Here is a 25,897-nt window from a genome sequence, read left to right as displayed (position 1 = left end):
TTAGTGTACGCTTAAACCGGACCAGCTGACGGGCAACACGACAGCTCAGTGACTCTCACTGTTTGCTGTGCAGATACATGGATTTGGGCCGGTGTCTGTGGGAGTTTGCACATTCTCCCCATGCTTGCGTGGGTTTTCTCCGGGTTCTCCGGTTTCCTCCCACAACCCAAAAATGTGCTCTTAGGCTGATTGGTGTTAACAAATTGTCCCTAAATTAGGTGTCCCTCAATCTGGTTATAATTCTCTAAATTTGCACACCTTTATTTGAGTCCAATAGGCGTAGACAAAGATCATAGGTAGAAGAGGGCACTCACTGAATGTTAAAATGGCGGCGCGGGCTTGTAGGGCCGAAGGGCCTGTTTCCTGTGCTGTGTTGTTCTTTGTTCTTTGAGATGTTATATAGGTCTCACTGGCTCTATATCACCTCCACAAATGCATGTGTGGTCAGATTGTGTGGCTCCTTGATTGAACGCCCTACGTACACAAAGACGGAGCTTCCTCCAGTGCAGGCATGAGCTTCAGACCGTAAGATCATCAGAACCAGAGCGGATCATTCAGCTCCTCAAGTCCGTTTTGTCATTCAGTGTAGAGCTGTATCTGAACTCCAACCACCTGGGTTGCTTCCATATCCGCACACCAACCTCAGATGTTTAAGATTATTAATTAAGAAGTTGGCAGGTTGGGGAGGTGGGTAGAGCTTGGGGATGGTAAGGGTTCCAATAATGAGCATCCTTTGTGGATGAGGTGGATTACTTCAGGAAGGGTGATAGATGCAGATAGTGATACTGAGACCTATCATCCAGTTTTCTCACTCAGTCACATTGTGATGAGGGAGAGAGGCTTTAGACACACTGATTTTCCACTTTCTGGCTGTGTCTCAGCATTTGTTCCTTAGCTTCTCCTTGATGTCTGTATCTCTCACTCGCTCTACCTCTATCTTCACCTCTAGTCTCTGACAGTATATGGATTATATATAAGCAAATTGGTTAGGGATGCAGAACAATGTCCATTGCATGGGTTCAATTCCCGTACCAGCTGAGATTATTCATGGTCACTCCACCTTCTCAATCTTGTCCCTCGCATGAGGTGTGATCCCCAGGTTAAAATCACCATCTATCAACTCCCCCTTAACAGAGAGAGCAGCCTATGGTCATCTGTGAATATGGTGACATTACCTTTATTAATTATATTTATCTATTTATTTCTTCCTATCTACTTCAGTTAGCCACAGAAGTCAACTGAGTGTAAACTGCCAGTGAATTAATAGGCTGTCCCGCCGCCTCTTGATCTCTGCCCCATCCCCCCAGGGCCTCCCCTACCCTCCTTTCCCTGGGTCTCTGATACTTACCAGCACTGCAGTTCCTGAGTCTCATGCACCGTGCTTCCACCCACTTCAGCACAATGCCTGAGTGGGCTGGAGGGTGGTTGGCCAACCGAACTGGCCGACAGCCCTTCAAGGTGGAACTGCCCTCCAATCACCACCTACTGCTAATCAACACTCACGAGAGTATGAAATAACAGAGGGTCTGTCAACATTGTCTTGCTGCCAACTCTCCAGATGATTGGCATCAGGCACCAGTGAACTGATGGGCTGCATGTCCGTGCGCTTTCAGGTAAACCTGAGCCTCCTACTTTTCTGCCCTCTATAATGCACAACCGATCCATGTGTAACACGCCTTGGATTGTTTTCTTTTCACACAGGGATTGGGCTCACGATGCATTTTGCGAGCACAGTAGAGTGTGTGAGGACTTTGGCTGGGGAGGCAGATCAGTTAGCAGGCCCACCTGGGTTCTCCAACACAGCAGCCCAGAAGTTTAAAGGTCCCCTAAACCTTAACCCTCACCCACATCCCCATACCAACATGTCCCATCAGATCATCAATGCCACTCCATGTCCCCACAGACTTCTCCGTGATACCTCCGTTCCTCCTGTGTATGCTCCACAGCCACTCACACAGCATGCACGCACTATGAACAATCCTCACAAACTATGTAATAGCTGCAGTAAAAATGCATCCATGTTACAAGACAGAATCCACTACATATTTGGAGGTGTGAACACCTTTCACACTTACCTATTTTAGCTATCTGGCTTCCCCCCCCATGGTCACAACTCTTCAAAGAGACATTTTTGGACTTTCAAAACCCTGCACCACCACAGGAAAATTGTGAGTGGGAGAAACAACAATTTTCCATTGGCCCTCACAATGGAGACCCAGCGCTGGGAGGAATGTGTGCACATTCTGCAAACTAGCCTTTCCCAACCCACTAGAAAGGCCACATTAAAATGGTGCCGGTCCAGAAGGGGAGAGAAGAATTGTTTTTCCTCCAAAAGGAAACTAAAGGGCATCCTTTTTGCACCACAATTCCTACCCTCCTCTTGGAGTCAAAAAACAGTTGGACACGTCCAAATTTAAGAAGGCACAAATCTAATTGGCAGTTTCCTTTCTTCCACTGATCAATTGGATATATTTAAAAAGGGAACATTTTTGGAGCTGCTGGGGCAGTGGAATGGGACTAATTAGATATCTCATCCAGATGAACTGATTCAGGCACCATAAACCAAATGGCCTCCTTCTGTGCGATAGGACCCAATGGTCTCTAGATTCTCCTGTTTAAGTCCCCAAGTTTAAAAGCAAGACTTTATGCAAGGCTCAATCCCTCAGAACAGGGCTTAGTGTAGAACACCACAAAACTCCAGAAGTTTGGAGAGGCAGAGAGCTTGGGCTTTGAAAGCATTGCAGCCTATTGGAGTGAAGGAAGATATTGAGAGACCTGCCTTTGCTAGAGGCAATTATTTTATCCCTGTTTTTTCCTCAAAATATCCACTGATGTCTCTCTGTGCTCCATATAGCCACTGCTTCATTAAAGGGTAAGCACAAGGGATTTGGTGCATTGCTGACTACAAGACGTCTATTTTTGCAATGCAAGGTTTTTATTGTTAGTCCATTAGGCAGGAGATTGTTTTTCTATTAGGGTCTTCTCATTCATCAGTGTCTTAATCATGGAAAGGCTGTAGTTTCTGATTGCCTGCTCACAATTACAAGCAGATAGACTCAGCTCCTGACAGCTAGTATTATTCTCTTACTCAGCTGGGATGCTTCTCTCTTATAATTGATCGGAGCATTTTAAATCCCCAGTTTAGCTTTGCAGCAGATCTGTCTGTATGTCTGTGTTCTTTCCCTTTTACCGCAATCCATAAATTTCAGTGTGGAAATGTTAGAATTCCCTGTCACTGTGTGGCAGAAGGGGCAAATTCTGGGACTCGTTACTTCATATTCTCTTGAAATAATGGGTCTCTCTTCATGGGTACAATCGAAGGGGTGGTGGGGTGGAAAATTGTCCCATTCTTCCTGCAAACATCTGTATATAAAAACATCATGGAAAATTTACTCAGTGAATGCTCCCAATTGGTCACTATACTGCAGTCTTCCACCATCCAGCCGTTCCTTCACGGTTGAGGGGTCAAAATCCTGGCACTCCCTCCCTAACAGCACAAAGGGTGCACTTACACTACATGGACTGCAGCAGTTCAAGAAGGCAGTTCATTGCCACCTTCTCAAGGAGTAGTTAGTGATGGGTAATAACTGCTGGCTTAGCCAGCAATCACATCCCCATGAAAGTATAATTGTTACACGGATCTTGTTACACGGATGTTCTCAATCATTGAAGCCATCAAACCACAGGAGATTGAGGGAGACCAAGAGGCTATTCAGCCCATCATGCCAGAGCAATCCAAACCAAGACCCTTGGCATAATCCTCTTTACTCACAATCCGTTTTCTTTTGTGCTTCCAATAATTTATCCAATTTTTCCTTAAATGATCCAATAGTTTCCATTCCTAACACAAACATCCCACAGATTAACAATAGGCTAAGGAAAATTTTGTAATTCACATCTCACACGTTCAGTAACAATTGTAAATTGATGACCAGCAATATTTACTAGGTCACACCATCAAGACTTCATTTTTTTTTTAATCTAGTAAATCCTTCCCTCCTTCTCAAAGCTATCTCTAATATCACAAGCCTCATCTCATGACTATTTCTCACCCCATGGTATTATTCTGGTAAAATCTATTGTCTCCAAAGGTAATGTCCTTTCTAATAACAGAACACACAAAACTCAAGGTGGTCTAACAATGACGATTGCTTTGTAATAAGTCACTTGCCGGGATTCTCTGATCTCGTTCACCCCACCCCCACTGCCAGTGAGAATGGAGATTTTGGTGCTCAGCAAAACCTCCATTCACAGCAATAGGACCAGAGAATTCCAGCTGTGGGGTAAGTCGGAGAATTCCAGCCATTATTACTATTATTCACTATTTAGAAAACCCAAAACGTCATTGGCTATTTTGCATTGTTTCATCCATCTGAACCTTCAGAGAATCATATATCTAAACTGCTGAGCTCAGCAATGGTGTTTTCTACTGCACGCACACTCCCAATCTTTGATTTTCCTTCCTCACGCTTTCCCACATTAAAATGGATGTTCCACCCATTCCATCCACCCTCCAGTTTTTTCCTGTCTTCCTCACTGGTTGATGAATCTCCAAGGAGGGAGACATGTGCTGAGGTCAGAAGGAAGTGTTTCAAGCTGGGCTCTGGGAGCTGGCCTGCACTCACAGAGTGGCAGATAGTAACAAATTTGTATAAGAATCAGAAGCCTCTGAGCATCACTCATATAAGCTGGTGTCCAACACAAGCATTTGAAAGATGTGCAGTTGCAACATCAAAAATTACTTACTTTACACACAAGTGCCTCTTTAGGATTGCTTTTAGTTGAGTACAATGATTTGCCTCTCCATTTGTAACAAGAATCTCCTTCAGTTCCCTGCGAGAAACCAGGTTGAACAGCGCCACGGCCTCCACCATGGGCACAACAAGGAGAAACATCCCAAATCCATCGGGATCTAACCCCATCCCGCTGACACTAATCAAATCCACAATGGTTGTCCAGCCAATTGACCCCACTTCCTGCCTTCTCTACTCTTCCCCCCCTTGCTCACAAACCCCAGCAATGTGTCCAAGTTGGTGTGGCAATATGCACTTTTGCATACATGTTGTAGCCCCAGCACTATGGATAGTAGTGGTAGCAGCTCAAATTTCCTTTCCATCACATGGCTGTCCAGGAATCTCTTGCCATCTGCTATGGTGAGTGTTGGAAAAACTTACTGGTCGATATTCAATCTGCTTGGCTATTTTATGAACACAACTTCCTTGCCATCAAGTCCTAGAGCCAGACTTGAACCTAGGGCTTGGAGCAACCCACTGCCCTTCAAGGTAAGGAAAATAACTCTGTTTTGTGCATGCTTTCCTCACCTGTATCCAGAAGCCTTCAAAAATCTAAATGTTAAAAGGGCACACAGTTAGAATGGGCCCACTCTTCCTTGCTCCCAGATGTGTGTCGGTCTGCCTCATTCACGCAGGTCCCTGATACATATTTTGTGGCACGTTAGGGCCAAGCACCATGCTCCTGAGGTAGTTAGCAGTTGTTAATTGGCACTCAGGGTTTCAACTTCCAAGAAGAGCCAGGCAGAGAAAGGTAGAACTGAAGCTTTTGGTTATCCACTTAGAATCCCTACAGTGCAGGAGGCCATTCTGTCCATCAAGTCTGCACTGACTCACCAAAAGAGCATCTTACCCAAGTCCTATTCTCCACACTATCCCTGTAACCCCACACATTTAGCATGGCTAATCCACCTAACCTGCACATCTTCGGACTGTGGGAGGAAACTGGTGCACCCAGAGAAAACCCACACAGATATGGAGGAGGAAGGTGCAACTCCACACAACAGTCACCCAATTTGATTGCTCATTGTCGAATGTATTAGTATACAGTGAAAAGTATTGTTTATTGCACGCTATACAGTATATAGAGAAGGAAAGGAGAGGGTGCAGAATATAATGGTACAGTCATAGCTAGAGTGTAGAGAAAGATCAACTTAATGCGAGGTAGTCCATTCAAAAGTCTGGTGGCAGTGGGGAAGAAGCTGTTTTCGAGTTGGTTGGCACATGACCTCAGATTTTCATATCTTTTTCCTGGTAAGAAGTTGGAAGAGAGTACAAGGTCACTTTCCAGCCTTAACTCCGCAACCCTTGATTCCCTTCAGATTAAAAATCAGTCTGTCTCAGCCTTGAATGTAGTTAATGACCCAGCCTCCACAGCTCCCTGTAAAGAATTCCACAGATTTGAGAAGAAATTCCTCCTCGCTTCTGTCATAAATGGACGTCCCTTATTCGAAGATTGTGCCCTCTGGTCTGAGTCTCTCCCACCAGGGGAAACGATCTCTCAACGTCTGGCCTGTCAATACCCCTGACAGCCTCCCATTATTAACCACCATCTGGTTACAATTCAAACCCATTTGATAGACAATTAACTCTATGAAGTTTCCTGGTGATAGTGATCAAAAGGGTATGGCATTTCTTAACCATTATTCCTAACTGTTTGCCTAGCTTATTTTACCTCCATGATGACAGAAGGATTCTTCTGTTGTAGATTATTTTTCTACCTGCTGACACCAGTGGATTTTCCATTGGAAATCCCCGTATCTGACATGTTTGTAGGTACGGCACATGGCAGAATGCCAGCTAGATGAGAGATGATATGTCCTTTTGTTCTTATCTGTGACCACCCACGGTCTTGGCTCTCTTGGCAGCATTCTTGCCTTTGAGTTTTAATCATTTTAGGTTTCAGGTTCATTCTAGAGATTTGAGAACAACATCTAAGCTGGCACAATGTTACAGCACTGAAGGGGTGACTCACTCTTACAAAGTGCTGCCTTTTAAACCAGATTTTAAACCACCACCCTGTCTTTCCCCTCAGGCAAGAGTAAAAGATCCCTCAGCACCAAGGGAGCCAGGGCAATATTCATCCTTCAGCGGCCAACCTCCCGAGTAAACAGCTTATCTTTTCATTTATCTTGTTGCTGTTTTTGGAGCCTCGTTGTCTGCTATGCTTCCTACATCACAGCAGTGATCAAACTTCAAAAAGTACTTCACTGATCGTGAATCGATATGGGATGTACAGAGATTGTGAAAGGTGCTATATAAATGCACGGTCTATTGTTTCTAAAGGAAGTGTATCAAAAGGCCTCCCCCTCCCCACCACCCTCCCCCCCTCCCCTCTGCTCCCAGTGGTGCCACTCAATTAAGTGAGAGCCTGTTGGAATGTAATACTGGGGTGTCTTCGTCAGACTCCTGCCAATCACCAAGCGTCTTTACTTCCATGGCACTGCACTGGGAGGTGGCACAGCAGGGTGGCTGCACCAATATCTGCAGCTTTGACATGATCACTTGACCATGACAGAGGGCACCTCTTGCACTGGGGTTAAATTAGACAAGGAAGCTGATGTAAAGTTGTGCTGTTTGCGGCATGAATTACACAGTCACCACATGCAGTGGCAGCAATGATCTGGACTGACTGGACTAGAATCATAAAAACATACACAGTAAAGAAGGAGGCCATTCAACCCATCATACCCGTGCTGGCTGTTTTAAAGGGCTATCCAATTCACCTCACTTTCCTGCACTTTTTCGCTGCCCCACATATTTTTCCAATTCCCTTCAGAGATCTCTTAAATTGCTTCCACCAGCCATTCAGGCAATGCTTTCCAGATCTTTATAAGCAGCAGTCTGGACCTGCGGGGATAGTACACAGGGGAGCACTCTTCATGAGCAATTGCTTTTAAAATCTTGGCTCTCTACCAGCCTCCCAAATGCTATACTCATTCTCCAGCTGAAACAGTGCATCTACATTGCTTTTCTCCCCGAGCCTCAGCTCTCTCCATTTTGACCCCTCAGGTTCCCTCTCCTATGAGTTCACTGCTCTTTTATCTGTATAAACTCATCAACCCGCAGTCACCTTTTTGATCCTGACATCCTATGTGGCCTCCCAGTGTGTCAACCACAGGTAAGGCTGTCTCTTCCCTAGATCAATTTGATTTGGATGAAAACTTAGGAGGCATGGTTAGTAAGTTTGCAGATGACACCAAGATTGGTGGCATAGCGTACAGTGAAGAAGGTTATCGAGGCTTGCAAAAGGATCTTGATCAATTGGACCAGTGGACTAATGAATGACAAATGGAATTTAATTTAGATAAGTGTGAGTTGATGCATTTTAGTGGATTAAATCAGGGTAGGACCTATTCAGTTAATGGTAAGCATTGGGGAGAGTTATAGAATGAAGAGATCTAGGGTTCAGGTTCATAGTTCCTTGAAAATATAGTCACAGGTGAAGGCAACATTTGGCATACTTGGTTTCATTAGTCAGAACATTGCACACAGGAGTTGGGGTGTCTTGAAGTTGTACATGACATTAGTAAGGCCACACCTGGAATACTGTGTACCTTATTATAGAAGGGATATTATTAAACTAGAAAAAGTGCAGAAAAGATTTACTAGGATGCTACTTCAGAGTTTGAGTTATAAGGAGAGGCTGGATAGACTGGGACTTTTTTCCCTGGAGTGTAGGAGGCTCAGGGGTCATATAAGATTTTATAGAAGTCTATAAAACAATGAGGAGCATAGATAAGGTAGATAGTCAACATCTTTCCCCGAAGATAGGGAAGTCTAAAACTAGAGGGCATAGGTTTAAGGTGAGAGGGGAAAGATACAAAAGGGTTCTCTGCACAGAAAAACTGAAAAACATCAGCGGAATTTATTCCAGTTTTTACAAAAATTTAGCACTTTGAATTTTTTTGGAAGAATCCCACCCCTGTTTTTAAAAATTCAGTTTTGGATTAAAAACCATTATTTAGCATGAATTTTGTTTTCATGAAAAACTCAAGCTGAGCTTTCAACCACTTCCCGGTGTCATCACTAAGACCACCTCTGTAATATTGCCTGATTCCTGGTAATTTAAATTAATGTGTTGCTGAAACTCTCACCCACCCCTTTTGTCACCTCTAGACATTGTTATGGTTCAGGTTAGAAACTCCAAAATGTTCAGTGCAGGCCACTTGAATCATAAGTTTTGCATTTTGAGTTTGGCTAGGATAAGCATCATACGTTTCACTTCAGGTATGATTCAAGTGACCCATTAGGGAGCTTTAATCACACAAAGTTTATTTAAGAATATAGTTAACATGTATCATAAGAAAATTAGCAAAATCTTATCAATTACATACAAGAAACAATGATAATGTATATCCCTTAACAAAGATCTCTACAATGTTCCAATCAAACCAATTCCATAAACAAAATCTTTTCATAGATTTAACACAGCACAGACAAATGCTCACATAGCACTGGGATTGAGGCCATTAGTTGAATTCTGCAGTTAAATGCTCGAGACTTAGAACAGTTTGAAGACAAGACAACTTCCTAAAACACCAGAGACTCTAGTCCAGCCCCCAACAACAGCAGGTTTTCACCCTTCAGGAAAACAAGTTCTTGTTTTCAGCTAACCAACAGAATTTTCAAAACAGAGAGAGGGAAAGCACTTCTTTTTAAACTTACTGCCCCTTCTAAAACTAAAATCTCAAACCTACAGCTCCAAACTGAAACTGAAAATGAAATCCCTGTCACCTGAGTTACACAGTTTTTTCTCCTCCCATCAATGACATCACCCAAGGCTGTGAGCATGAATTTTAAAAAAACTCTTAAAAAGATACACTAACATCAAGGATTATTTTTACAGTCCTGCCAAGCTTCCATTTTGTACGATGACCTCATGTTGAGGTCAGCGTACAAAGCACCAGCTCCCTTTGCTTGATGACCTGCACTGGCTCCCAGTTATGCAATGCCTTTATTTTTAAATTCTCATCCTTGATTTTAAATCCCCTCCACGGCCTCACGCACACCCTACATATATAATCTCCTCTAGCCCCACCACCTTCCAGGATGTCTGTGCGCCTTTAATTCTATCCTCCTAATTAGACCCTGATTTTAATAGTTCCAGCCTTGGTGCCTGTGCCTTTAGTTGTCTTGACCCCAAACTCAGGACTTCCCTTCCTAAGCTACTCTGGCTCTCTGCCTCACAATCCCCCTTTAAGATTCTCCTGAAAACCCACCTCTTTGATCAAATGTTTGATTATTTGCACTTACAGCTCCTCAGATAACATCTCCTTATAGTTCATTTTGTTCTATAATTATTATGTTATGGCTGTTATGGCATCATCAATAGATTTTAGACTTTGTTAGGAACAGAAGATGTTTGTTGAATATAGAAACTTAGGAGGTTTATGCAGCATAAAGGCTGCCCTGGGGCACAGCCCCAGTTCTACATCCTTACAATATGGCTCCAGAAGCAAAATACCCAAAAGAAGACTTAACCCTCTGGTGTGATCATTCACGCTCGGTTCCCATTGGCCCCTCAGAGCAGGTGATTCACTTCTGCTGTGCTGCCTTAAAGAGACAGGCGCCACATCCACAACAATAATGCTCCTGTGAAGCATCTTGGAACTTTGTCTGAAGATAAGGATGCTGTGTAAATGCAGGTTGTTGCTGTCCCCTACCTTGTGAAGTTGGTCTGCTCCATCACATGTCCACAGTCTCAAGCCTGCACCTTTCCCTTTACTTTCATCTGTCATTTATTGTTAATCTCTTTCTCCAGCCTCAGGAATGGTTGAGTGGATTGAAATTCCCAATGGAGCCCAAGGGCTTCTTGTATCTTTACTTTCCTGCACCATGACACTCACCTTTAACCCTTCCTGCCTCTTGGACATGTTTTCCTCTCCCACCACCAGTCTGCTGTGTAGATCCTTCCACGCACTTTAACTGCTTCCAATGAGCCAATGTAGGAATGTAAGAATTAGAAGTAGGGGTAGACCATTTGGCCCCTCAAACCTGCTCTGCCATTTAATATCATGGTTGATCTTTTCGTGGACTCAGTTCCACTCAGCATAACCGTTAATTCCTTTAATGTGCAAAAATTTATTTATCCTTGCCTTAAAAATATTCAACGAGGTGGCCTCAACTGCTTCATTGGGCACAGAATTCCATAGATCACAACGCTTTGGGTGGTGAAGTTACTCCTCAACTCAGACCTAAATCTGTTCCTCAACTCTGGTTTCACCCATGTTGGAAATAACCTCTCTGCTTCTCTTATCTATTCCCTTCATGATTTTATATGTTTCTATAAGATCCCCCCTCATTCTTCTAAAATCCAATGAATATAGTCTCAGTCCACTAGTCAGTCCTCATAAGAACAGTGGGTTAAAGAGCATCCTTCTCATCGTAGTCTGGCTATAGCCCTTCAGGACCAAAATGACACAAACAGGCAGATTACCCTCAGCCTTTGGCCCAGAGGTCATCAGTTAAATCAATAAGAATACAGGTGAAATAATGGGGATGCAGAGGAGGCAATGGTATAATGGCATTGTCTCTGGACTAGCAATCCAGAGATCTGGGTAATGGTCTGGGAACTTGGGTTCAAATCCTGCCACCACAAATGGTGAAACCTGGATCCAATAAAAATCTGGAATTAAAAGCCAGATGACCATGAAACCATTGTTAATTATCATAAAACCCCATCTAGTTCACTACTATACTTTAAGGGCAGAAAATCTTCCATCCTTACCTACATGTGACTCACACCAATGTGGTTGATTCTTAACTGCCCTTCAAGGGCAGTTAAGGATGGGCAATAAATGCTGGCCCAGCCAGTGACACCTACATCCTATGTATAAATTTTAAAAAGTTGTTGATTTAATTGTGTACATATGAAGAGTCACTTACTGAAATTAGTGGGCAGTTGAGTTACGGAGGTGTAAGCTAGTAATATGTTGCACTCTGTTAATGAATGTGAGGCTGAGTAAAGATTAGCTCCAGGATCATCCTTCATGGATTTCCAGACTAAGGCAGTAACGGATAGACAAAACAGGAGAGCATGAGGAGGGTCTCAGCTCTGGACAAGAGAAAGAGATTGTGCAATGGATTCCTGAAACAGGAAATGCACAACTTAAATGGGATAAGAGCAGGAACACTCAACTCCTGATCAAAAGGGAAGGCTGGGAGAGAGAAGTGTTAGAGACTGGTGCTTAATGAAGGACCACCCATCAAATGGCAAGATGTGGTGTGTCAAATCCAGCTGAGAAAGGCTTGGATTTAGTTGCAAATTGTGAAAGGAAAATGCCAGAGCCTGCCTCTGATAGTTCAATCTTTAGAAAACTGGAATACTGCAGGTTTATATTTCCCTTATTTTCGAATGCCTTACAGAAAAATATTTGTGCTTTTATAGGTCAGGAATCCAGTGAAACACATTCAGAACTTGGTGAATCTGAGGCACTTAATTTAGCTGACATCAGTCACACAGCAATATCTATCTTCGAGCGACATGCCGAAGGGACTTTGTCATCTCCTCCAGCCTCTGAAAAGAAGAGCAAGATCCAAGATACAGCTCCCAAGTAAGTAATGTGTGGCAGAAAGTGTGAAATGTTTGCATGCCCAACTCTCCAAATGGCTAAGATTTCCAATAGCTTCAAGTGTGCCCTAACCTCAAGATCCAGAACTCATAAGAAACAGTAGGCCAGACTTCCGGTATAAAGATGCAATATTGAGCACTTTACTGGATAAGCCGAGGAGGGACACAGCGTGTGAACCACATGGCACAGATACTCACTGAATGGACTCACAGAATGGAGTGAGACAAATTATACCAAAAGTCAAATATATTTCTGTGGAACAGAAATTTGAAGGTTCCTCGGGTTTTCAGCAAGTTCTATAGTTAACTCCAACTTAAAAAATACATGTGGGTTCAGTGTTTGAGTGTGCTCAGAATTTCTACCATCAGTACGTATTTGTTTTTTGACAAACATGTGTCTTTGAAAATAAGTTTTGTCCTGCCTTGACACAGCAGATCCTGTGGACCAGAGCTCAACACACACATATAGTTTAGTTTCACAGATTGCTCCTGTTCATTTATTTTTTTGGCAGGAAGTCGACTAACTGGTTGGAAAAGGATGAAGGGGTTTGCTACAACAGATTGATATAGACTGAATTCTCTTGTTTCTGGTTAAACACTGGCATTGTGCGTGTGTACCAGTTTGCAGCTCTCACTGCTTGGCTGCAAACACCATCTAGCCATTTTTACTTGGTACCATAGAACATAGAACATTACAGTGCAGAACAGGCCCTTCGGCCCACAATGTTGCGCCGACCAGTTAAAAAACAATGACCCTCTAACCTAAACCAATCCCTTTCCATCCATAAACCTATCCACGGATCTCTTAAACGCCCCCAAACTAGGCACATTTACAACTGCAGCAGGCAGGGCATTCCAATCCCTCACCACCCTCTGGGTAAAGAACCTACCCCTGACATCAGTCCTATAACTACCACGCCTTAATTTAAAGCCATGCCACCTCGTGCTAGCTTTCTCCATCCGAGGAAAAAGGCTATCACTGTCCACCCTATCTAAACCTCTAATCATCTTATATGTTTCAATAAGATCCCCTTTTAGCCGCCTTCTTTCTAACGAAAACAACCCCAAATCCCTCAGTCTCTCCTCATAGGACCTCCCCTCCATACCAGGCAACATCCTGGTAAACCTCCTCTGCACCCTCTCCAAAGCCTCCACATCCTTCCTATAATGTGGGGATCAGAACTGCACACAATACTCCAAGTGCGGCCGCACCAGAGTTTTGTACAGTTGCAACATGACGCTGCGACTCCTAAATTCAATCCCCCTACCAATAAACGCCAAGACGCCGTATGCCTTCTTAACAACCTTATCTACTTGATTCCCAACTTTCAGGGATCTATGTACACGTACACCTAGATCCCTCTGTTCATCCACACTATTCAGAGTCCTCCCGTTAGCCCTATACTCGACACATCTGTTATTCCTGCCATTTCACTTAAAATTGCTGCTGTTTGAAACAGTTCTACTCATGAGAATGTTGAATGGGCAGCAGCTGGGAGCCACTGTAGACCCTGAGAAAGGGGCAGAAATGGCACAGGTTAGGTGCCATAATGGGCAGGAACCCACTGGTGTCTCTGAGGCTGGCATGGAAGAAGCAGTTAAGTTCTGTCCCTTTGAAATATAAATCCTAATCTTCAATCACTTGTCTCTCTACTGACAATAAGTTAAAAAAAATCAATATCCTTTTCTCCTTCCCCACTTGCACCAAGCGATTATCATCCTTTACACCAACCCCTGATTCCATTAGGTAGACATTTTAACAAAATGCTTTCCAAATGAGGTGGTCTGTTTCTCCCATACTGATTTTCGATGACATTAACAAATTCATATTGCAAAGTATATCGGACTCCTCATGTCTCTCCTTCAGCTCACCTAGTCCCTTCCATCTCTTATATAAGGGTATGAGAAATAGGAGTAAGCCATTGAATATATTCAAGGTTAAATGAGACAATGAGCCAGTCCCTACTGCTCTCTAAGGAAGAGTATTCCAAAGATTAACAACTGTCCGAGAGAAATAATTCCTCATCTCCATCTTAAATGGGAGACTCCTTATTCTGAAACTATATCCCGTAATATGAGATTCCCCCAGATGAGGAAACAATCTTTCAGCTCTACCTTGTTGAGTCCCCTCAGAATCTGATATGTTTCAATAAGATCACCTCTCATTCTTCTAAATTCTAGTGAGTATAAGGCTAGCCTGTTCAATCTTTCCTCAGAAGACGACCCCTTCATAACATGAATCAATCTAGTGAACCGTCTCAGTAACTCACAGATGTTTTGTTAAATGATCTGGTTTGTTCTCTCGCTCTCTCTGAATTCCTTAATCTTGGTGGCTTCATTGATGTTTGTCAGCCGTGGTTCTGCTTCAGCCTTTGCTGAGAAGGCCAGCACAAATGTAGAGTCGTGCTTGATTTTGCAGATCCTTTTGTCATATTAAGAGGTGAGTTCAGAAACCTGCTGCAATGTTACTGAGCAAACCACTTAGGTGGAGTTAGCTTCTCAAACTGGAGTGCACACCCTGTACTTGCAAAGGCCAATTTCGCTTCTGAAATTCAGGAGTGTTTAGGTGCAGATTGTTGGAATCAAGGTTTGGGGATATCCAAGGGTGAGCACCAGTAAATTTCCTGATGCATTTCCTCACCTTGACCATTCGGCTGTTGTGCAGCATGGTTTTCTGGGATGCCATTAGAGCTGGATCTCCTGATTCCATCAATGATCCAGTATACCTTACAGAGGCTGTCTGGGATGATTTGACCCTGAAACGGAGCATTCCTTGGTTTTGAACATTCCACTTTAAACATTGGAGGCAGTCTTGAAGACTGCCCACACAAACCAAAATTTTCAACTTAAATAAGGCTGTTAAAGGAATGAGATGTAAGCTGAAAACTTTCAACCGAGTGGGGCTGTTGAAAGATAAAGATTAAAAAAACAGTGGTAATGTATTCAAAGTATTTTGATCAAGGCAGAAGGTTCAATGGGAGACTCAATCCTTACAAAGAACAGATTCTGCTTACGGCACTTGGTATCCTAATTGATCTGAACATTTCCCAGAAACAGTCTTATTGCCATTGCTGCCAAATCCCACCTTCTGGTAAACAGCACCAACTACAGGCTTTCTAACCTCTCCAGCGCTTTCTGGTCCCTTACCAAAGCTTGGAACATCTTCCATTCCATGGCTATTCCCTCCACCTTACTGCTGCATCTGATCAGAAAATGACTTGTTTCTCCCTCAACTCTCAGCTTATTCATCTTGATGAGAGAAATGGGTGGCATGGTAGCACAGTGGGTAGCACTGTTGCTTCACAGCTCCAGGGTCCTGGGTTCAATTCCTGGCTTGGGTCACTGTCTGTGTGGAGTTTGCACATTCTCCTTGTGTCTGCATGGGTTTCCTCTGGTTTCCTCCCACAGTCTAAAGATATGCGGGTTAGTTGATTGGCCATGCTAAAATTGCCCCTTAGTGTCCTGAGATGCATAGTTTAGAGAGATCAATGGGTAAATATGTAGGGATAAGGGAGTGGGGCCTAGGTTGGTGCAGACTTGATGGGTGGAATAGCCTCTTTCTGCAATGTAGGATTTTTATGATTCCATGAAGCTTCTCTCCATCAATCCTTTCTGTTTGACTTTGGCACCCGACGTTAGGCTTTACCCACAGCGGAGCTCTCACATCTGCAAAACATGTCCCCTGAATTAATCAATGTTCCTTGCTATCCCTCAGACTTCGAAATGTGTTCATGTTCATCCTGCCACTGAGGTACTTGCCCCCTCTAATCCTTACAACAATTCTACAGCCTGAGGATAGAGGCTAGATCATTTAGGACAGAGTGAGGAGAAATTTTTTCACCTAGAGAATGGTCAGGCTGTGGAATTCGCTACCACAGAAAGTAGTTAAGGCAAAAAATTGAATGTTTTCAAGAAGCAGTTAGCTATAGCACTTGAGGCAAAGGGGATCAGAGGATATGGGGGAAGGCAGGATCAGGCTATTGAATTGAATGATCAGCCATGATCATAATGAATGGCAGAGCAAGCTCAAAGGGCCAAAAGGCCTCCTCCTGCTCATATATTCAATGGTTCTATAACCAGCCCTACCTACTTCCATAGAAATTACCCATTTAGGAATAATAAGATTTTGCAAGTTGATACTAGCTCTTGGAAGCTTTATTGGCCATATAGTTTACAGCCGGACTGGTATTCATATTAGAAGGAGATCATTCAGCCCATCAAGTCTGCTCCAACACTCCAAAAAAGCATCTTATCCCAGCCTATGTCCCCTCTCTATCCTGGGCATTTACCATTACTTATCCACATAACCTACACACCTTTTGACTATGGGAGGGAACCAGAGCACCCGGATGAAACCTATACAGATACAGGGAGAACGTACAAACTCCACACAGTCACTCAAGAGCAGAATCGAACCTGGGTCCCTAGCGCTGTGAGATAGCAGTGCTAACCACTGTATCACTGTGCCACCTGGACTGCACCATTCAAACTCCACAATCAAATGCTTTGACAAATTATCTACAATTACTTTTAATAATTTCAAACTGCCTTACCTGAACATCTGACCACCACCCAAATCCTTACTGATGGGTATCTTTCTTTTCAATCCCTAGTTTTGAAGTCGTGACTATGGCTCCATCTCAGACTCTTATGCTGATAATTTCACTCTATGTTGGGTTAATTGGGGGAGAGGTGCCACTGTCAGCAGGATCCTGCTAACATGGGATGGATTCTGCCACCGTAACATCCACTGAGGTCAGTTTCCAGAGCCCAGAATTGAACTTGAGGAGGCCTCCCGGTTGCAGGGCAGGGCAGGGTTCCATCAATACTCTCTCCATCAGCCCAGCACAGATCCCCTAGGGTATGGAGGGGCTTCATTTCAACACCAATGGCCTGACAGCAGAGACCATGAAAGACTTTTTTTAAACTTTGTAATGTTGCTGACAGTGTTTCCATTCTGAAGCATCCTCACAGCCAGCCCAACATCACAGCGGGCCCTCCTAAACTGGTCTATCTGCCATCTTTAATTGGACAGGGTTCCCAAAGGTGGCTATTATGCATGCCACTGCGGACTAAGGGAGCATAAAGAATCACAAGATAGGCTAGAATACTTCAAAACTAGGAGCTCCTTATTAAGGTGTGCACTGGAGTGGACTATGGGAAGGTGGAGCATGGGAAAGCCCCTTGACCGCAGGTGGTTTTTTTTGGTTTTGGGATGAACAAGGTCGTAAAATCCCAGCCATAGAATCATACAGCGCATAAGAACATAAGAACATAAGAAATAGGAGGAGGAGTAGGCCATCTAGCCCTTCGAGCCTGCCCTGCCATTCAATAAGATCATGGCTGTTCTGAAGTGGATCAGTTCCACTTTCCCACTTTCTCCCCATAACCCTTAATCCCCTTGCCTTTCAAAACCCTATCTACCCGCGTCTTAAATATATTTAGGGAGGTAGCCTCAACCACTTCAACGGGCAGAGAATTCCAGAGATTCACCACCCTTTGAGTGAAGAAGTTCCTCCTCAACTCTGTTCTAAACTGCACCCCCCCTTATCTTGAGGCTGTGCCCTCTAGTGCTGCTGTCCTTTCTGAGCGGGAAGAACCTCTCCACCTCTACCCTATTCATCCCATTCATCATCTTATACGTCTCAATGAGATCTCCCATCATCCTTCTAAACTCTAACGAGTACAAGCCCAGTCTATTCAGCCTCTCCTCATAGCTCAACCCCCTCAACTCCGGTATCAGCCTAGTGAACCTCCTCTGCACTCCCTCCAAGGCCAAAATATCCTTGCGCAAGTGCAGCGACCAAAACTGCACACAGTACTCCAGCTGCGACCTCACCAGTGCCCTGTACAGTTGCAGCAAGACCTCCCTACTTTTATATTCAATCCCCCTCGCTATGAAGGCCAGCATCCCATTTGCCTTACTGACCACCTGCTGCACCTGTAGGCTGGGTTTTTGCGACTCATGCACAAGGACCCCCACGTCCCTCTGCACCGTAGCATGCTGCAGCTTTTCACCATGTAAGTAGTAGTCCTTCCTACCATTATTCCTACCAAAGTGGATAACCTCACACTTGCCAACATTGTATTCCATCTGCCAGGTCCTCGCCCACTCGCTCAGCCTATCTAGATCCCTCTGCAGACTTTCCACTACCTCCGCACAATTTGCTGTTCCACTTATCTTTGTGTCATCAGCAAATTTCAACACCTTACACTCGGCTCCCTCCTCCAGATCATCTGTATAAATTGTAAATAGCTGAGGCCCCAGCACCGATCCCTGGGGCACTCCACTAGTCACCAACCGCCAATCCGAATAGCACCCATTGACACCCACTCTCTGCCTCCTATTTGACAGCCAATCCCCTATCCACGCAAACACCCTACTCCCAACTCCATGCCCCCTAACCTTCTGTAACAACCTTTTGTGCGGCACCTTATCAAACGCCTTCTGAAAATTGAGAAACACCACATCCACCTGTTCCCCTCTATCCACCGCACTAGACACATCCTCATAGAATTCCAATAAATTTGTCAGACACGACTTCCCCTTAACGAAACCGTGCTGCGTCTGCTCTATCAAACAATTCTTCTCAAGATGCCTCGCTATTTTCTCCTTGATTACAGATTCAAGCATTTTTCCTACAACAGACGTTAAATTAACCGGCCTATAATTCCCTGCCTTTTGCCTGCTACCCTTTTTAAACAGCGGCGTAACATCAGCCGTTTTCCAATCTTCCGGCACTTCCCCGGAATCCAGCAAGGTTTGGAAAATAATCACCAAGGCATCCACTATCACCTCTGCCATTTCCTTCAGAACCCTTGGATGCATTCCATCTGGTCCTGGGGACTTGTCCACCATCAGTCCCTCTAGTCTGTCGAGCACTGCCTCTCTAGTAACATAAGAACATAAGAAATAGGAGCAGGAGTAGGCCATCTAGCTGTTCGAGCCTGCCCCGCCATTCAATAAGATCATGGCTGATCTGTCGTGGCTCAGTTCCACATTCCTGCCCTCTCCCCATAACCCTTAATCCCCTCGTTTATCAAAAACCCATCAACCCGCGTCTTAAAAATATTTAGCGAGGCAGCCTTGACCACTTCGGGCAGAGAATTCCAGAGATTCACCACCCGTTGAGTGAAGAAGTTCCTCCTCAACTCCGTTCTAAACCGCCCCCCATTTATCTTGAGGCTGTGCCCCCTAGTCCTACAACCCTTTCTGAGCGGGAAGAGTCTCTCCACCTCTATCCTATCCATCCCATTCATCATCTTATACGTCTCAATGAGATCTCCCCTCATTCTTCTAAACTCTAACGAGTACAAGCCTAGTTTATTCAGCCTCTCCTCATAGCTCAACCCCCTCAACTCCGGCATCAGCCTAGTAAACCTCCTCTGCACTCCCTCCAAGGCCAAAATATCCTTGAGTAAGTGCGGCGACCAAAAACAATGATCTCATTGTTACTAGAGAGGCAGAAAATGCCCTTCAGCCCATTGAGTCTACACCGTCAATAACTACCACTAAAGGTGCACTAATCCCATTTTCCTGCATTCTGTGGGAAAGACAAAGGCAAGTAAACATAGAATCAGATTTGACTTTGGAGGCTCACATAGCTGAATAACTTGTAGACACTTATACACAGGTAAATGTTTCATGGGAAGAGTGGCAACATGGGCAAGGTAACAAAGGAACTCATACATTGATAACACTGGCAACACTAATCTTCAGGAGAGAGGATCCTCGCAGGTCCAGTATCTGGGTGTATCTTTGAACCATTTAAGGTTGGATCTTTCTCCTGTTTGAGCACATGACTTTTACCAGTGCTGCCAGTGGAGAGAGGTGGGGGCAGAGAAAGTGCCCTGTTTTCTGGCTTCACAACTGAAGTATCCCAGGACAAGACATGCAGATTTTTATAAGACAGCTTGCCAATAGCCCTTCTGGAGGGAGAAGGCTTTCCAGTGAGCATTGTTCTCCTTCCCAGCTGCCCCATCCTCTCACCATCCCTGGTCTGGAACATCCTGTTTTCTGGTTACCTCTTTGAATTTTGAATGCTACCTGTTGCTCTCCTCGGTGTCACATGTGCACCTGGCTGAGCTAGTCACCCTCTCATTGGCAGAGATATCTGTTTACAAACGCTGGTTCAGGAAATTGGGTACAGGTCCTGCCCTGACACTGGGTGGAGAGTCTGGCCCCATTGGCAGCTCCTGATTGCACACCCTCTACCTTGACTAATCAGATGTCTGTCCTTCCACCTGATTTAACAGGAGACAACTGTTCAAGTTCAAGTTCTGTTATTACTGTGGCCGCTCAGTGAGTGTTCGGCTGATCCCTTGCAGCCGGTGTAAGGAGGTGTACTACTGTAGCAAGGCCTGCAAGATGGCAGCTTGGAATGAGTTCCACAAGGATGAGTGCCATTTGTCAAGAGGTAAGTGCATGTGTTTGCTGCATAGTGGTTTTGACAACCCTCCCAGATTTACAGTGTGAACCCAGTAACTTGCCAATACTTTGACAACAAAACCTTATCACCAAGAGAAAGCATGTCCTTTATAATTAGAGAACTTTAGAAAACTTACCGGTCAAACCATAAAGATCTGAGAGAGACTAGGGAGAGTGTGGCTGACATTGTGGAGGAATGACTTATCATTGCTATATCAAAGCCTATCGGACTAAGAGCATGTATGTTATTAAATAAAGAATGGAACATTCCTTCCAATCCCTTTGCATTGACTATGAGTTGAATTAATTGGTCCCTGTCTCTTGTGTGATGCAGTCAGTACCCCACCAAGATTGTCCTCAGTGCACTAGCAATAAACTACAATAAAAGATTAGAATTCTCAAAATTTACAGTCTAGAAAAAGGATAGTTAATGGGTTGAAGTTCACATGTCTAAGTATATGGATGATTTTACCTTATTTCAACACTCTTATTTTAAATAAGGGTCATTAGCTTTGGGGCGTCCGTGGTAAGGCAAACGGATATGGTACAACAATAATTTTTTTTTTCTCTTTTCATTCACAGGTTTTAAGTCGGTCCGCCTTGCGTCTAACGAGGGGCACACACGCGATGGGTCGTACTTGGGCTGCTCTTGGTTGTTCGAGATTGGCCTAGTGCTTCATGTCGTTAGTGTGTGCCTAAACTGGACCAGATACTGGGCAAGACGACAGCTCAGTGACTATCGCTGATTGCTGTGCAGACACATGGATTTGGGCCGGTGTCTGTGGGAGTTTGCACATTCTCCCCGTGCTTGCGTGGGTTTTCTCCGGGTGCTCCGGTTTCCTCCCACACCCCAAAGATGTGCTGTTAGGCTGATTGGCAGTAACAAATTGTCCCTAAATTAGTTTCCCTCAATGTGGATGGCCATAAAACATTAGACAAGGTCATGGGCGGGGTGGGGGGGGGAGACTGGTGGTGTTAAGATGGCGGCGCGGGCTCATTGGGCCGAAGGGCCTGTTTCCTGGGCTGTTTTTGTTCTTTGTTCTTTGTTCACTCATAATGTTCCCTCTGATCCCATTAACTTAGCCTAATGCTCACTTATTTCAGGCATACACACCCTGGCATATACAGGTGGTTACATCACTGTTCAATAACTGCACACAGACTAAACATTCCCCATCTTCTCATGCAAAGCTGTCACCAGCGCTGCAGGCATTCCAGACTTGGAGAATTCTAATGCAGCACATCAATTGCAATCATCTGCTGTATTAGATTATTGAAAGGCCTCAGGACAATTGCTACACTGCTGGCCTGTAATCAAATGTTCAACTCAAAACTGCTCAGATTCCTGCCTCTTTAAACTTCCAACGAGCTAAATTGTTCTTCACATCCTATTCATTGAAAGTGTGAGGTGCGTTCCTCTGTCCCTCTCTCCTCATCTGGCAGAGGGATAAACCTGTTCAAAAAAGTTAGTAATTCCACTTTTGACAGACAATGCTGCCTTTCATCTTTTCTAACAGAGTGTTTCAATGAGGTTGCAGAGTGAAGCTGTCTTCTCAATAGTGAATTGAGGGCTCTCATGAATAACATGAACAATTTACCTTGCAGACATTCCTGAAAGCCAGTGTAAGAGTACCTTATCCGGCTACTTTTATAAGAAACATTGACTTCATTTCAAACAGGACTGTTTTGTATGACTGTTTGTACAAAATAAAAGAACACCTGGTTTCATACCATTAGCACCACAGACATCCACACCTACTGGAGTATTATCCACCATAACTGAAGTCAATGGCAGATTGGACAAAGGCCCAGAACCACAGTTTGAAAGCAATTAGGGATGGGCAACAAATGTTGTCTTGCCAGACAACGCCCACATTCTCAGATCAAGTGTCAAAATTGCACAGTGCACAGCCAATTATCAGCTGGCACTAAGACGTGCTTTTAACGGCGCACAATGCCAGAAAATTAATTTGTACATTACTGAAATAAATGAAAAATAAATTTGAAACAGGTATTGGAAAGTATGAGGAGGTTTTGTGGCACAGTGGGTAGTGTCCATACCTCTGTGCCAGAAGTCCCACTCCAGAGCTTGATGGCCAAGGAAAGTGAGTTCATAACATAGCTGAACAGATGGATTCTCAGCCTGTAAATCCTTCAAATACACCTGATGGCGAATGGGAGAGTTTCCTGGTCAGCTATATTGTAGAAGGCCATGGCAAACCACTGCAATACTTTGCCAAGCATGATCATGGGCCAATCCAATGGAAGTCATTGGTCACCAATGCCCTCTTAAGGCATGGTACTTGAAGGAGGAAGATTTGAAAGTGCAGAATAATCTAAAGGCGTGAGTAGAAAAGAAGAATGCAGGGGACACTCAAAATGTGGATGGTTTGGATTATGAGGGAAATGGGTTTTTATGGGAAAGCTGGCATATTAGAAGAATGAGTTTTGATAGGAGAGCTCAGCTACCAGAGAAATGGGCTTTGATTCGAGAATTGAGTACATGAGAAATTGGCTTTGATGAGAACTGATTTGTCAGAGATTTGCTGGGAGAATGAGGGTGACAGAGGGACCAGGAGAATTATTGACATTGGGAATAAAATGCAAAATACTATAGATTTCGAGTCAACTTTGACTTCTGAAAAATAATCCTTTTAATAGAATCATAGAATCATAGAACCCTACAGTGCAGAAAGATGCCATTCAGCCCATCGAGTCTGCACCGACCACAATCCCACCCAGGCCCTACCCCCGTACCTCTACACATTTTACCCACTTATCCCTCTAACCCATGCATCTCAGGACATTAAGGGGCAATTTTTAGCATGGCCAATCAACCTAACCCTCACATCTTTGGACTGTGGGAGGAAACCAGAGCACCCGTAGGGTACCCACACAGACACGAGGAGAATGTGCAAACTCCACACAATTGTATTGGACACAGTATTGGACTTGAACTCTTGTTTCTCTCCCCTGATACGGCCAGACCTGCTGAGTTTTCCAGTGTTTTCTGGTTTTATCTTATTATAGAATCATAGATTGATAGAGTCACAGAGGTTTACAGCATGGAAACAAGCCCTCCAGCCCAACCTGTCCATGCCGCCCTTTTTTTTTAAACCCCTAAACTAATTCGAATTGCCCGCATTTGGTCCATATCCCTTGATACCCATCATACCCATTTAACTATCTAAATGCTTTTTAAAAGATAAAATTGTACCCGCCTTTACCACTACTTCTGACAGATTGTTCCAGACACTCATCATCCTCTGTGTGAGAAAAATATTGATGAGGTTTAACAGATGATTTAGAATTGAAAAGGATAGGTTTTGATGAGAGAGTTGGAGCGCTATAAAAGAGGTGGAAATATTAGGGTACGAGAGAGATGATTGAGTTCAATAGGAAAGTTATGGCCTTGGATGAAGGGGCTTCAATGGGAAAGTTGGAATGCTGCAGGAATGGTCTCTGATGAGAGAGTTGGGATACTGGAGGGTTAATCTTTAATGAGCCAAAATGGTTATTTTTTATCCTAATCTTGTGATATTTGTTGACAAAATCTCTCTTGGTTTCTAGGTCGTAGCGCAACCAGAAAGGGCAAAGATGATATGTCGTTATTTGGGGAAGATGGACTGAATTGGAGCCGATCAACATCACCATCGGCAGAATTGGACAACTACAGCTATAATTAAAGGGATTTGTATCTACTCTTTTCTCGCTGTTCTCATACATTTTTATGGGGATAATTGAGTGTTGAAACATTTTTATGGTGATGGATGTCAAAATGAAATTAAATAAATTTTTGGACAAGTGCCAATATTAAGCAGTACAAGGGCAGAACTTACATTGATGAAAACTCCCTTTACATTGTCACATAAAGTTCTTCCAGGAATTTCTGGGACTAGATGGGTGCAAAATAGAGTTCACTCTATATGGTCTCATCAAGAACTCTCGTAGAATGGTGTTATGTTTCAGGCCATTTTACTATAGAAAGATTTTAGTGTAATATATTAAAGTTTCTACTATTGAGGTAAACCATGCTTAAGATATTCAGTTACACAAAGGTAGGTAGGGCTTGCTGGTGTAAATCAGCTGCTTCCAGACACAAAATCTGAACTTGTGTGCTAGAGAAAAGACAGCGTAGTTTGACATTTCAGTGATCATTCACACTCATTGCTGCTGTTCATTTGAATTCAACAGAGGTTGTTGCCAATTTTGTCTTGTAACTCTCACTCTGAGAAGAGTATAAGTTTGATGCAAAGCTGACACTGCAGTCAACTTTTTAGCAAGCAAGGCAAGGTGCTAAAGCATGGGGGGAGGGTGACTACAAAACTCTGCCAGGAGGTGAAGAAATAAAGGTGCAAGATAAACTCAAAGTCAATCACAATGACTCATTGAGTGGCGTGGTGTCCTATGTTTGTTATTTTTGTATCACTCTAAGATAAGATGGAAATAAATGAATTTGATTATAATTGTTGCTCTGTATTTTCATGTCACTGTGAAATAAAGCAATGTTTTGTAATGAGTCTTGCCTCATCTCATGATAGCTACTCTTGGAGAGATTAAAGGAACACACCAATGAAAGACACAAACATTCAATGCAAGGAAGTTATACTCTTACACTACTGAACTATGATATGTTACAAGTACAGTGGTCTGAGTTAACTTAGATAAATCATTCAGCCTTATAGATACCCAGTTCAATATAACAATATGTATAATCTCCAATCAACTCAACTGCCCTGGTTCCTATTCTTCATCTACGTCCTGTCCCCTCACTTAAGGCAGGAATTGCAACAAGAAAGCTCCAAGAGAAGGTTTACATCAATCTGAACCTGCTGCTACAAATGGCCTGACCACTGAACCTGCTGCCTGCCTTCCATCATGCCAGTCTGTACGGCTATGACCACCATACCAAGGAATAACAGCAGAGGCGCTGTAACATCAGGAATGGAACCAACGTGCCACCATTAAAAATGAGTTCCTCAACACAAATCTCACAACCCGCCCATGCACTCAACCGTGCCAATATTGGGCACTCGTCACCCAGTTCCCTACTAGCTAAAACCTTTGTGCAGCAAATTGGCACAAGTGGACCTTTGCAGTTAGCCC

The 25,897-nt window shown here is 43.8% G+C and overlaps 1 protein-coding gene across 1 annotated transcript in view; it reads left to right on the top strand.

Moving 5' to 3' along the window:
- ankmy1 (ankyrin repeat and MYND domain containing 1) overlaps window positions 1–25,280 on the top strand; it is an 81,067-nt gene extending 55,787 nt beyond the window's left edge. The window contains exons 14-16 of the mRNA XM_080186125.1: window positions 12,181–12,346; window positions 20,620–20,780; window positions 24,362–25,280. Coding sequence (XP_080042251.1) covers window positions 12,181–12,346; window positions 20,620–20,780; window positions 24,362–24,477 — 443 coding nt within the window. The 3' untranslated portion in view covers window positions 24,478–25,280. The remainder of the gene's footprint in view (window positions 1–12,180; window positions 12,347–20,619; window positions 20,781–24,361) is intronic.
- Window positions 25,281–25,897: the final 617 nt, after the last annotated feature.

This window comes from Carcharhinus amblyrhynchos, chromosome 3 (assembly GCF_965287045.1).
Source record: "Carcharhinus amblyrhynchos chromosome 3, sCarAmb.v2.hapA, whole genome shotgun sequence".
NCBI classification, from domain to species: domain Eukaryota; kingdom Metazoa; phylum Chordata; class Chondrichthyes; order Carcharhiniformes; family Carcharhinidae; genus Carcharhinus; species Carcharhinus amblyrhynchos.
Note: the sequence above shows the minus strand (reverse complement) of the source record. Positions and strands in the feature narration are given on the sequence as shown.